At 38.6% G+C, this 13950-nt stretch overlaps 1 protein-coding gene across 1 annotated transcript in view; it reads right to left on the bottom strand.

Moving 5' to 3' along the window:
• Window positions 1-788: 788 nt before the first annotated feature.
• The window catches only part of LOC124170029, a 513527-nt gene continuing 500365 nt past the window's right edge, over window positions 789-13950 (bottom strand). Inside the window, exons 19-20 of the mRNA XM_046548714.1 lie at window positions 6448-6577; window positions 789-1949 (exon numbers count right to left, since the gene is read on the bottom strand). Of these exons, the coding sequence (XP_046404670.1) occupies window positions 1499-1949; window positions 6448-6577 (581 nt within the window). The 3' untranslated portion in view covers window positions 789-1498. The remainder of the gene's footprint in view (window positions 1950-6447; window positions 6578-13950) is intronic.

Genomic DNA, 13950 nt, shown 5'->3' with positions numbered 1-13950 from the left:
AAAATTTTATATTAAACAGTTGAAATTTACATTCAAAATTTGTCTAATGTCGTCTGCTTTCGTTCCGAGATCAATTATTTTTAAGCTAAGCTTCGCGTGGAGATCCTGAGGATCGTCTGCTCCCGCAACAGTAGTCAAGTAAATACGCACGACGTCGAGTTTATGGAACAGTACTGCTTTAGATAATGTGGAAATTGTCTGACTCATTTCTTCATCATGATAACTCGTGCAATAGCAACAATTGCCCACTCACGAACTTGGTGCGCAGCAGTGGGCACTCCCAAGCTCCAAAGGCAACAGAAGGTGAGGAGCTCGGGGTGGGGAAAATTGGGGCTTCTTATTGGTTGTAGTTTTTCATAGTCAGACATTCCCGAAAAATGGCCGCATTTTATTTTTCATCACGTCACAAGAATTGAGAAATGCATTTGGATAAATTACGGTAGAAGAAAGAGATGTGGAATGAATGGAAGAATGTTAATGACTAATGATAATAAATTAAATCATGAATTCAGACGTTTGCGACCCTTAAGAAGACACTAGAGAACGAATTGCGGGTTGCGTCACAGCAAGCAATTGAGCGTACTAACCAGGAAAGCGCAATTTTTTCAAACGTACTAACCAAATTCTTTTACCTGTATTTTGTTCGGATGGTACCGGGACCGAGGGAAATCGCCGTACTAAGGAGGAAAACGTACTAAGGAGGAACGTACTAACCAAGTTCCACTGTATTAAGATGTGGATGTACACGTACTTCTTCCAAATAAACGTCCCACCCTGGTTTTTCCCGCTTAAATTAATAAATGATGGTGACTAAAGTTTGCCAAAGTGCATGACTTCCTAAATGCGAGGCTTATTTATCGAAAAATAACTGAACAGAAAAAAGTCACTTTTAAAATATCGAAGGTCACTTGCCTTGATTATGCTAAAAGTGTTTGAAAATCATCAATCCAAGGAAATCAAAATTTATGTTCCCATTAATTCTGTTATATTTCATAGCCTAAAACTATGGCCACAATTTATTGTTATCTAAAGACGAAGAGTAGACTGAAAAGGAAAGCAAAATCATTTTGTAATAATAGCAACATTGGCCTTCATCCAAAAGTTTTCTACGAATATCATGTAAAAAGGTAAAAATGTATATCGTTTCTAGTCTACATGCTCTTTCTGTGTCGTCTTTTAACATCAAATCACCGTCATGATTATTGTACTCATTTATTAAATAAATTTAGCAAAACTTCTATAGGAATGCACTACTGCCCCCTGTGCATGGCGTCCGATACATTGGACGGGATGTATTATTTAAACTACTGATTGTAAAAATTTAAAAATTTCATAAATTAGTTAAAATGAACCTTAATAGCCAGAATAATAACTTTTAAAATATATATTTGACAAAAATAACTTTATGCACTAAGGGGTTAAGTAAAACTCCTTTGTTACTAAATACAAAAGCATAAAGAATGCAATTCTCCTCTGGGTCTTAATGTAACACAGTTTTTTACATGGTGCCAACAACTGGGGGGATGCCAACAATAGGGCATTCTATCCTATATGTATATGGAAATGTGGATGAAGATGTTCTTCTTCCAAATGAACGTCTCATCCTGGTTTTTCCCGCTTTCAGATCATTCCAAAGTTCCGATCTGATAGGGAAGGGGTCATGGTCATTACATTTTGGTGCCTCTAAGAACATTCTCTCATTGAGCTTGAGAAGAAGTGGCAAGATGATAAAGTTGAGGATGAATATGATTCCCGTGATGATCCATCGGTAGTCTGCCAATGGATGATCGCCGTCCAAGAGAAATGGCCAAGACAGGGCCAAAACAAAGGTTTCAAAGTTGTAGAGGATGTCGTCATATGTACTCACTCTCCAAATTCTCATCGGGTACGGCGTGATGAAGACACGGTAGACCATCCACAGTGTGTTGGTAGTTTTTGTCATTACCCGCCTATTGGGAGAAAAAAGACATGAATTCGTATGAAAAACACATGAATTGTGCAACAATGCATACAAGGCTCAGCTGAAAATCGATTAGCACTCATTTGTGCCCTGCAAAACACCCATGAAAAAAACTGAAGTCATTATTAAGAATGCTGAGGGGAAATAGTAAATATTTCCCTCACCAGAAAATCACACGTATCCAATGTGTGTAGTCCATGAGCCAAGATTCAGAGGTCTTGAGGCCTGGTTACATGGTACATTTGAATGTACAAGATTCTGTAAATTTTTCTGAATGGTTTTCTGAACAGATTCTTGTACATTCTCATGGACAAGATCCACGAATAGGTGGTCACACGGTACATTTTTTCGGACATTTTTCCGTACATTTTTAAATGTGCAACAAATTATTTCAACGTCAAATACAAACCAATGGGGAACATGCAAACTTCTTTAAAGTACTAGAATAATAAGATAGTTACCTCAAATGTACTTGCTGAAAATTTCACGGATGAATAACGTTTTAAAGCAGAGATAAGAGTCATTAAAAAAAATCTTCATCGACTGTTTGAAAACACGTGACGGAGCATGGGCGCGTTACATCACGGCACGGTATCCACTGATGACAGGCCTAGGAAGTGGATAGAAAAACTGTCTATGTGGGGACTCAAATGCATATTTGGCGAATATAATTGCTGTTTTAACTTCAAACTTCGGATTGGGAATATTTTGGGTTGCCAAGGTGTTGTTGAAATAAATAAAGACGATTGTTTGGGGAGCTTTGGGAAGATTAAATTCAAATAAGTCGATTGCAGATTGTGGTCTACGTTACACACCTACATCATTTGCTTAATGCAGTAAGTGTATGGCAGCATGGACCTTCAATAGAAAAACGTGTGAAAAACATATAAATCGTGTATCCCATAAAATCGTATAAAGTGCCCCGTCGTCTAGTACCTCTATTTACTTGCCGGAGAAGGTTTTTGCTTGTATTCGAAAGGACGACAATAAGAGGAATAAGTAGTTAATGATCCACAGAATTGAGTCAAATACATTATCTATATTGCCAACGGGATATCCTCAACGTAAGTATATGTACTCATAAATCATAGTTACCGAAGGTTTTATCAAGTTACTTATTTCACTTTGTAAACAACTCTATAAATGTATCTATCATTCTACCCATTGTAGGATCAAATTATAAGGAAAGTGGCTGTTTACGAGAATAAATACAGATTACGATTAAACCACGGAGAAAAATAAGGAATGTAAAGGGCAGCCGGACTAGCAAGGAGTCTATCAAAATAATTATCGGAGCCATGCGTAAACAAAGAAGTCGCCAATACAAGCCAGATTAACTAAATAATTTGTCACCTATTTCTTCCGCATCTGTAAAAGTAATTGAAAATTTTACCTTCCATATCATAATATAAGTTATTTCTCCTTAGGTAAATATACTTCAGGGTCTAGTTATCATTAGTCATAATAATAACATATATTAAAGATGGACACATGCACGTCTCACATTTCAGAATATTTAAATTGATATTTTAAATTAAGATAACAGTAGTACGCACAAGTAATAGTTTTCAAAATAAAAGTATAATAACCATAACAACAGTTACATTAGCGCCTTTTTAAGCGCCTATTTCACTCTTCACTTGTGTTCTTCTTAGATTCCTATTGGTCGCAACGATCTATGTCACCAACATCAGTGACATCTATGGCTAGGCCATTAGGGAGACGGATTCACGAACTTTCACCTAACCGCCCGGTCACCAGAATACGATGGCAAAGTGACTGCCGTTAGCTGTAAACCCTTCGCGCTTTAAGTAGCTCACGTCTACCCGAGTTCTGGAATAAGTGTGCTGGCCTAGGTGCATCAGCAGCTCAGTTACTAATGAGTCGAAGGCTAATGTCCAAATTGCCTTTTAGTACCAAATTGTTTAAGCCACTGATTCAGAAAGATGTATGCAATAAACTGAGGTCAAATGCAAGCAATATTATGACAGAGGTGCTGTCACCACGCAAGACTTTTACCCAGGTGATAAAGTTGTAATAAAAATAAGTGTCTGGTTACTTGGTGTAGTAGTGGTCAAAGATAGAACACCAAGGTTCTACATAGTAAAAATCATGAGGATTGGATGTTGCGAAGGAATTCATTCCATTTGAGACATTCTATAACCCTTATAAAAGATAACAATGTAATTGATAGTGAATACAAAACTAGAACAGGCAGGATTGTGAGAAAACAAAAAATGTACTGTGATTGATTGTATTTTGAATATTATTTCAATGTTAATTTTGTATTTGATTATTAACAATAATGTAAATTAGGTGATGTTAAAGTACATTACTTTCTTTAAATTTAAACATTTGTAAATTGTTATACTAAGGCCTGAAAAGTTTTTTTGAATTAAATGATTATTATTATTTTATTGAGTGTGATGCTAACGTTGGAATGGTTATTTTCGATTGGGTTGAATTTTTTAAATTGAAACAAAAATGTCATGATATTTTCTCTTTTGTTTTTCAATTGTTTTAAGTGCTGTCTACACTCCCTTTATTCATATGCTCACTGTTGAATAAAGGTTCATAAGAACATGACAAGAAACATAACTGTGAGTTATTGAAATATGCGAATCAGCCCCCGGTTGGAGGTTGGGTCCATACCTTTCGAACGGCGATTAGCATTACTTTTGACTTTCGATCCATTTGTATGCATTTCAAATGCTCTCTCTCCAATGCAGTTGGAGAAGAGTATACCATATTTCACTTTCGTTGGAAAATTTTCAGCAGGTAAGTCAGTAGCGAGTTGAAGAAAGTTAGGAGTCGACAAAGACATCAAGAGAAAAGAACCGCTGTCATTAAAATGGCTGCTAGGGAATGTCGTACACCATACTGTGTTGTTGCTGTTTTATGGGTTATATGAGAATTCTGCAAGTAAATAGGAAACATCAGTCCAAGGACCGTCCGCCTATTCTGTAACCATCTGCGTGTGATGGAAGCGACGATTCCAGTTGCAAGGTTCAAGGTAGTGAATTCGATGGAGACTTCGGCGTAACAGCCAATGCATAGCTCTATCCAATTAAAGGTCGCTGCACTTTTATGCGGTACATGCCAAATAAACCAGACAAATTGGGAATCAAGTACTAGGTTTTGACAGATTTTCAATCAAAATACTGCCTAAATGACTTTCCATATTGTGGCAAAGATGAAGCTTGGCTATCAAATGAAACGTTGGAGAAATACAAAGTTACTAAAGTGACCGAAAAATCGAAGAATTCAGTGCTAATTGTAAATTTTAACATTTATTTTCCATTCATTCGGCTAGCAGAAAATTTGAAAAAATGAAAAATTTCTCAAACTTGTATTAGATAAAAGTTGGAATTATTCTTGGAATTACGTAAATCTTGAAATAATTCTCAATTATTGATTTAAGTATAATTGAAAATAAGATGAAAAGCTCAATGTAGCATTCCGTTTCGATTCCATAAGGAATTCATTTATTTTTCGGAAATACCTCTTCTCGCATTTTGATTATAAAATATAATTTCTTACATAATTTACAAGAATTTATAAATACGGCTTGCCTTAATGAGAGTTTTCATAGCATCTTACGATCAATATTAGCTCATTTCCAGTTTCAGGACCACACAACGTGATGAAAGAAGCGATAATTGTTTCATGGTCTAAGAGACAAGAGGCTTTATTTCATTCGTTGGTTTAATCCATTTTGATGGAAATGTAGTACCTGCTCAATCCTGTTGAACCACATTGAATTTGATACCAATGTGTGGACACAAAATAGTTTGCCTAGATTATTCATGGTACAAAAATTACAGTGGGAAAGGATAGGTGTTCATTTGATCAAGATTTGATTAAAAAAGTTGAATTAAATTTTTTATAGGGATGAGTCGATTCCAAATCCCGATTCTCGATTCCACCGATTCTTGGGCACGGAATCGGAATCGAGAATCGATCGCCTAATGTCGATTCCGATTCCATCGATTCCAAGAAGATAAACGTTTTGAGCATAGACGATAAGCCTGGGGCATAAAGGATGCCACACACCTAAGCGGCCGCGGTGTCAGCCTTGCCCGCACGGAGGAAACTCGGAAAATTGATTTTGTTTAATGGCAGGAATTTGAAAATGTATCTGGCTCCAAAAATCCTGGATTCGTCCATCCCTAGTTATTTTATTCCATTCAATTCTTAAATTTTAATGACAGCGATGCTACAGATAAATCAAAACCCTACCTGTCAGAAGGAATAAGAATCGATGGAATCGGAATCGAGAATCGGGAATCGATTTGAAGGAATCGGAATTGGAATCAGAATCGAAAAAAAGTGGAATCGACTCATCCCTAATTTTTTACATCTAATACTAATCTAAATTTTACTATTTATACCACTAAATGAAGGATTGACCGTAGAACAAGAAATACAAACTATAATGTGTCTGACTTATACATATTATGATTTGAATTTGCAAAACATTACTGTACCTGTAATCATCTCGGTCGGATCTGTATTTGTAGAGACAAAGAGAGAGGAATCCCAGGTAGGAAAAAGCAGCCACAGAGAACCACGCTGGATAGAGGGCCATGACCATCGAGAGTGCGATGAACCTGCAACCTATGGATACGGAGGAAAACCACAGGTAAATGCAGGAAGAGAAAGTGAAAATTCTGAATAATTGATATTATGACACATTTATTGCTCAACAATATAATTGCTCTTGTTTGCCATAAGAAAAAAGTGAAGGGTGAATGTTTATCCTAGCACAAGGTCCGACCAACGACAACACATGCGGATTGCTACGAAATAACCCAGCCAGAGCACATTGCGAGGTAACCTTGTTCCCCGGCGGAAACGCGCGACGATTAAAAACATGATGCCGTTTCCGCATGTCGCTCAATAAAGAAATGCGTAATTGATGTTTGATGCAACACAACCAACCACTTCCAACACATGTTTGATCTTCATATGTTGCTACCGTGCTACACTTGCGCAACGACTCAAACGCAATTCGACCCCTTTTTGGGGAAATTGGCGATGAACCTGCAACCTATGGATACGGAGGAAAACCACAGGTAAATGCAGGAAGAGAAAGTGAAAATTCTGAATAATTGATATTATGACACATTTATTGCTCAACAATATAATTGCTCTTGTTTGCCATAAGAAAAAAGTGAAGGGTGAATGTTTATCCTAGCACAAGGTCCGACCGACGACAACACATGCGGATTGCTACGAAATAACCCAGCCAGAGCACATTGCGAGGTAACCTTGTTCCCGGGTGGAAACGTGCGACGATTAAAAACATGATGCCGTTTACGCATGTCGCTCAATAAAGAAATGCGTAATTGATGTTTGATGCAACACAACCAACCACTTCCAACACATGTTTGATCTTTATATGTTGCTACCGTACTACACTTGCGCAACGACTCAAATGCAATTCGACCCCTTCTTGGGGAAATTGGCAATTTTATTGGTGATTAGATGACCCAGTGAACTTACCTTCTTATCTTTCTATCTGCAATTATTTAAGATAAGTTAAAGTATTCCTGATACGAACACAGAAGTTGATTTTAAGAGATACCAATATGGTGTAATACCTAGTGAGTGGACATGGAATGCTGCTCCCTTCTTAGATTAAAGACCACTACTTTCTTCATACTCATAATTTTTCCCATATTCCCAGCGGCAGCGACATTCTTATGGAAACAATTGCTGCTGTGTCCCCTTACACGTCCATCCCCCACGAGGAAGGCATTCCACTTACTCGCGTCATGAGATCTAGGTTCCCATTATCACCAATAACTATACCAGTTAGAACCAGAAATACAAATAGCTGTGAATGGGAAATGGTGTGAGAGACAAAGTTAGATGCAGGGATTGTGTAATAAGAAAGCTATTAGGAAAGAAAAGGAATACGACTTCGGTAATGTAACGGCATGGGGTACTTGTTTAGTACACTTCACACTTCTCTTCTCTCTCATGATTTTAGAAAACACTGTTGCAACTCTTCCCCATCCGTTTAGATTAATTACTTCGAATTTTATATTATATAATTTTCATATTTGTTTATGGATTTTAAATGGAACTTGGAATTATGCCTGACCACGAGAACTTCAGGACATTTGTAATTACAAAGGAAAGGAATTTCGTATTGTGCAAATAAAAACTACTATGAATGAAAAAAGGGCATTGCTCACTCGAGAGTGCATTAAAATCTGCGGAGATTTTTCAAATGCAAACGAAAAATTTAATGACGAAATATAACGCTGATTTCATCATCACTGATCGAACTAGGTGCTCATATAGAGTAGACATGAAGAGAGCGCTAGTCTCAAAAGGGCTAAATTCTGTGCAGATGGTAGTTTGGAGTATTAAAAAACTCACCCAATCCTACACGATGCAGTATGCGATAACTGCGTCCAGAAAAATACTGCCAAAAGTGTTTTTGTGCATTAGAGAGCCAGCAAGCACTGGAAAACTCACACCTCAATTGAGTTTGCTTAAGGCCGCTGTACAAGGAAAGATATGAGTGCACATCGGCGGATCTAGGGGGCCATGGGGGCACGTGCCCACCCTCCAGACTCTTTAAAAATACGCAAGATTTTTTTATACTTTCCCAATATCATTGCGTTCGTTTTGTATTACAAGGTATCCTCATGCCCCCCAGAACAAAATCCTAGATACGACCTTGCTTGTGCCCCCCCCCCCCCCGCCCCTGAAAGAAATCCTGGTTCCGTCCCTGTGAATGCAACTATTTTGAAAAAATTCTCCCCACATATACTTAAGGGTTCTTAGGGGAGTTTTAATCACTCAATCAATATACAAGAGTTAAATAAAACACTGAATTCAATGCAATTTGCACTCAGAGCTCAGGGAAACATTTCTTAATAATCACTTATTAAAATTGCGTAAGGTCGGAAAGTTCCCTTCGTTTGTTAGGGCATTGATAATCCTTATTTAAACCAAGCGCTACCTGCTAGCTGGGTACTCTGCTACCTGCTAGCAGCCTGCATCGTATCGGCACTCATAGTCTCATGGCCAGTGCCGGTTACCGGGACGCAAAGTTTTGTTGCGTAAGTCGTGGCAACGCATCATTAGTTTGATTCGGCGTGAGTTTTTAATGCTCATATGTATTCTATACTGCGTATAAATCATGTATTTTCGTATCATAGGAAAATAACGATTTGATGCAACAAAAAGGAAGACAATGGCAGGTTCCACAATTTAATTATTACTGCGACCGGTTTCAGTGCATGGTATCATCATCAGGCATGATAGACCTGATAGAACAGACAGGCCTGATGATGATACCATGCATTGAAACCGGTCGCAGTAATAATTAAATTGTGGAACCTGCCATTGTCTTCCTTTTTGTTGCATCATGAAGGAGGTCCATCATATTTCGCCTGACACGATTGAATTTAAATAACGATTTGGTTAACTTTGCTAAAATGGCCATTTTTCCGGTTGTCCGTCCGCAGCCACGTTTCTAGAAAAGTTAACAAAATCGTTATTTTTCATCGTAGAAACACGGTTCAAAGACGTGCTTGATTGGCAGGAGTGCGTTGAAAACAATCATTTTTCGATGATTGGATTGAGTGATTGATTTTCAACTTGCAGTCGGAGAGGTCACTTTTCGGGAGGTAGGCCCCCTGCAGATTGGGTCGAGGAGATGGTCCTGCGTGGATGAGCTCGTCGAGGATAGGGCCGTGGATTGGCGACCCTTCGTAATGTGTGTACCACACCCGTCCTGAAAGTACCTGCTCCATGGGCCCGCGAAACGCATTTTAACATTTTCGCCGCATGTGAGGAGAAGATTTCCGGAGATTGAACAGCAGCAAAAGGGTTAAGTTTTACCTTTATTTTTTCCGTGAACTAATAAGCAAGCAAACGGGATAAATGTTGGATAAATACGTATTCCGTGACAACTGATAATTAGGGCGGTACATATCATTTTGACGTCGACGGCAGGGTGACAGCAATGACAATAAAGGTTGTTAGATCGAGTCCCGTCACGGCGAACTCAAAAGATAACAGTTTTTCAGCACGATCCCTCGTTTTGTATTTATTTGAGGTTTATAATAATTTTAACCCATTGGCTTAAAGAGACGGCGATTCGCCGGCCTACGGGACTTTGCCGTAAACTAAAGAGCCGGCGATTCGCCGGTTGAATGCAGCGCTGTCTTTCAACACGCCTAATTAATTAACGGAATAAAATATTCGGATGAAATCTTTACATTTGTATCACAAAAACATTGTTCTTTAGGTCAAATGCATTTGCAGCTATCATTTTACAGTGATTTTACTCTTTACCTCAAAATGTATAACTGCCATTTTTTAGGGGTGCGTCTTTCCGCCAGTTATCTTTACTTACAGATGAAGGCCTACCCGTTGCCTTTCATAGGCACTTATTATTCACCTTTTATGCAATTGTTTTCAAAGTGATTACCTTTAGTATTTATCGGAGGCGATTTTTTGACTGTCTATTCATCTTTGCTGACGATAAGAAGGACGCATAAACGAGACGACTTCGTTTTCGTGGAATCAGACGCACCCATTGAAATGACTGAAATTTTGCTTCGTGCGTTTATAACAAGACTGACAGACGGCTGTAATGATATTACTTTGTAATGTCTAGTTATCAATGTCACGATTCACTTGGTATTATTGCCTTGCAAGTGAGCAGTTCATTTCGGATTATGAACCTCTCTTTCTCCCGCAGATGGCCGCAGAGGCCCGTCTCCCTTTCAAAATCACCTATCGGTTTACTATCAATGCTGACGTAGTTTTGTGTTTCACTTCCACTGCAGGTGCCTAACCTGATCCTTATACAGGTGTTTTATTTCTTTATACTTTGCTCACAATTGTGTTTTGATATCGGATTCACATTTCTGGCAATATAATACGTAGTTATTTGAGAACCTTCTTTTCTGGGTTGAAAATTGGTGAGAAGCAATTTCTTTGTTATCGTTCGCTTTTTCTATCAATTTGCTTCTTACTCAGAACTTTGTTGCTCACGTTTCATTATCAGAACAAATCACATTGTAAGACATTCTTCTCTTCTCAACGGCTACTTAAACCCTGGGTTTGGCATTTAGATGGTCAGTTCGGAAGCACGTAAGGCTTTATTTCGTCGGTGTTTGTGCTCCTTGCGAAAATGGCAAGCAGAAAAATGGATTACTGTGAGAGTACCGATATCGAGAATGCTCTGTTTGAGAGTAATAGTATGAGTAGTGGTGATGAAGATTCGTCCGATGAGCGGGACAGCACCAATGAAACCGCGGACTGTGAGACAGGTAGCGAGGACTCTAGTGAAGAAGAGGTTGAGCGTCAACCAGTAAAGAAAAAAAGTAAAGGAGGACTGCTGAATGTGAAATACATGTAATAACCTCGTGAAAAAGTTTAATTTTTGTGGTGCACCTGGCACGAACTCGAGAGTGCTTCGGCATTTACCGGGAAATGCCAATGAACCCGATTTTTTTTACGCTTTTTTGCAACCTGAATTTTGGGAGTTCATCTGCCAAGAGACTAACAGATTTGCTGAAATTTTTTTGAATGCAGCGATGAATCGCAGAAGTAGTTTGATGGGCGAATGGTTTCCAACCACTGCTGAAGAATTATGAGTATATTTTGCATTGTGTGTTTCGATGGCACAGGTGAAGAAAAATAAAATTCAAAAGTATTGAAGTCTGCGAGCGGTCACTGAAACTCCTTTCTTCGGTAAAGTATTGCCCTATCGACGCTTTCTATTGATGTCTAAATTTTTGCATTTCACTGATAATTCAACTCTCGATGAAAATGACAGGCTAAGAAAGATTTCTCCCATCAGTCAGTACGTGAAAAAAATATTTCAGTCTATATATTGCCCTTCACAAAATCTTGCTGTCGATGAAAGCCTTATGAAGTTTCGCGGCAGACTTAGTTTTAGAAGTATAATCCCAACAAGAGAGATAGATTTGGGATAAAGTTTTACAACAGTTGTGAAAGTTCCTCAGGATATTGTCTCCAGTTTGAAATATAGTGAAAGTCGGTGGGAGTGTGAGCAGTGCTGTGTTGCTCTTCAAATACCCGAATGCTTCAAGGATTTTCATACCAAAAAACCATGAAGATAAAGAAATTTACCTTAAATAGTATTATTTTATATTATAGTTCAGAGTACCTACCAACCAGAAAAATACATTTAACATTAAATACGCATAAAAACAAAGTATGATGGCAACTTTCACTCAAGGAACTGATGAGTCAAAATTTTTTTTACAGATTTCCTGAAATGAATTCAACGTTTGATTGTTTCCATATCAGTGACTTGATCACTGTTAAAAAGAAATATACATAAAAACACACATATCACTATTACTTTTTCCAATTTTACCTTCGAAATTTCACTTTGTTGCATTATTACAACAATTGTTGTAAAAAGTTACAATTTTGCTATTGTTAATAATATCGCTTTATAAATTCAAAATTATGGTAACAAAAAATTAAATAACGTTCAAAATTGTTTCATTGTAGTTAAGTGAAATTTTCAAGTAAATAGCAACATTATATGCGTAGATAAAAAATATTATTCATTTAAAGAATTTGGCAGAAATAAATCATAATCCTCGGTAAGGGAAACGCTAAAAAAATACTAAGCCAATGGGTTAAATGAAGCCAATGAAAACAGAATTAAGTGAGGAAAACAGAATTCCCTCGATAATTACAAAGTGGCGCCGAAAAGCTTTGCCCTAAAACTTTCTTCACAGTGCAAATGTTTTCACTCGTACAGAGTATCCTAATGAGTATGCATCACGCAATCAGCACGGGTCTTTGCTGGTTGCATCTGCCCCTTACGCAAGGAGATTGAATGAGATCCGTGGTTCCCAAAGTGGGCGCTGCTGTAGTCTATGGGGGCGAAAAGTGCCAAGGGGTCGGCAGGGGGGGGGGGGCGCAGGAGGGTCCTGACAATGTAAAGGCCGCTATACACGGCGAATCATCTCGCGAATGATCATGCGAATGAAATCATTCGCCGTGACGTAAATTTATGGGGTTATACACGGAGCATGATGACGTGCACGAGATTCGCGAATGATCTGCACCCAGAGGATGCGCAATGGTACGCCTTAGTAACGATAGAGCTGTTTTGTTTACCTTTGCGGCTTGTGTGGTGGTGTAAACATGAATAACAGGCAAAGAAGAATAGCAGTTGCTTCGGCCGTAGCCGTTATTGCTGCCGCGGCCGTGCTATTAATGCAGCGAAACCGAAGAAGAAGAAGGAGGAGGAGGAGCGTGTGGACGAGGCCGTGGATAGAGAGGAGAGATAGTGACTGAGGGACGCTGAACATTAGTTATTTCCTTTTTTAATTCCTCGCCGAGAGATTGTTTTTTGCACAAATTCGTCAAATTCCCGGTCCATTAATAAGCAAACAATAAGAAAATCACTGGCGGTATATGAACAGAAAATTAACGTACGCGACAAACAGCCGTGAATGTTAATGCCGCCATGAAAAGTAATATCTGTAACGATGTGATCCATCGTTTGCAAAATTCAGGGCCGACTAAAGGACCAGCCCAACCGCGCTCTTGCCCGGACGCCGAATACCCTTCGGACCTTCTTCCGTCCGGACAACGGAAGTCCTTTTTTAATTCCTCGCCGAGAGATTGTTTTTTGCACACATTGTTATTACTGCACAGTAACCAAATTTACCTTACCCAAGCTAAAGTCTTCGTAATATGATCCCTGCGCGAGCTAAAACCTTTTTTTTTATTTCGGAGAAGAGGAAAGCTTCAGGGGGAGGCTAGTTCTGAGTGGAGGGGGATAGAGAATCTTGGGAAATACTCTAATGTAACTATCCCACGGTACTCCGCTTCTCCCTATAGTAATTCAATCTCCTAGGGGTGTCTGTCGTTATTAGCCACAAACAACACCCTGTGAACAGTTTGTCTCATTTTCGTCAAACGATGGATGCGGGAAAATTATACGACGAGACCACGATCCTCAAACG

The sequence above is a fragment of the Ischnura elegans genome, chromosome 13, assembly GCF_921293095.1.
Source record: "Ischnura elegans chromosome 13, ioIscEleg1.1, whole genome shotgun sequence".
Classification (NCBI taxonomy): domain Eukaryota; kingdom Metazoa; phylum Arthropoda; class Insecta; order Odonata; family Coenagrionidae; genus Ischnura; species Ischnura elegans.
Note: the sequence above shows the minus strand (reverse complement) of the source record. Positions and strands in the feature narration are given on the sequence as shown.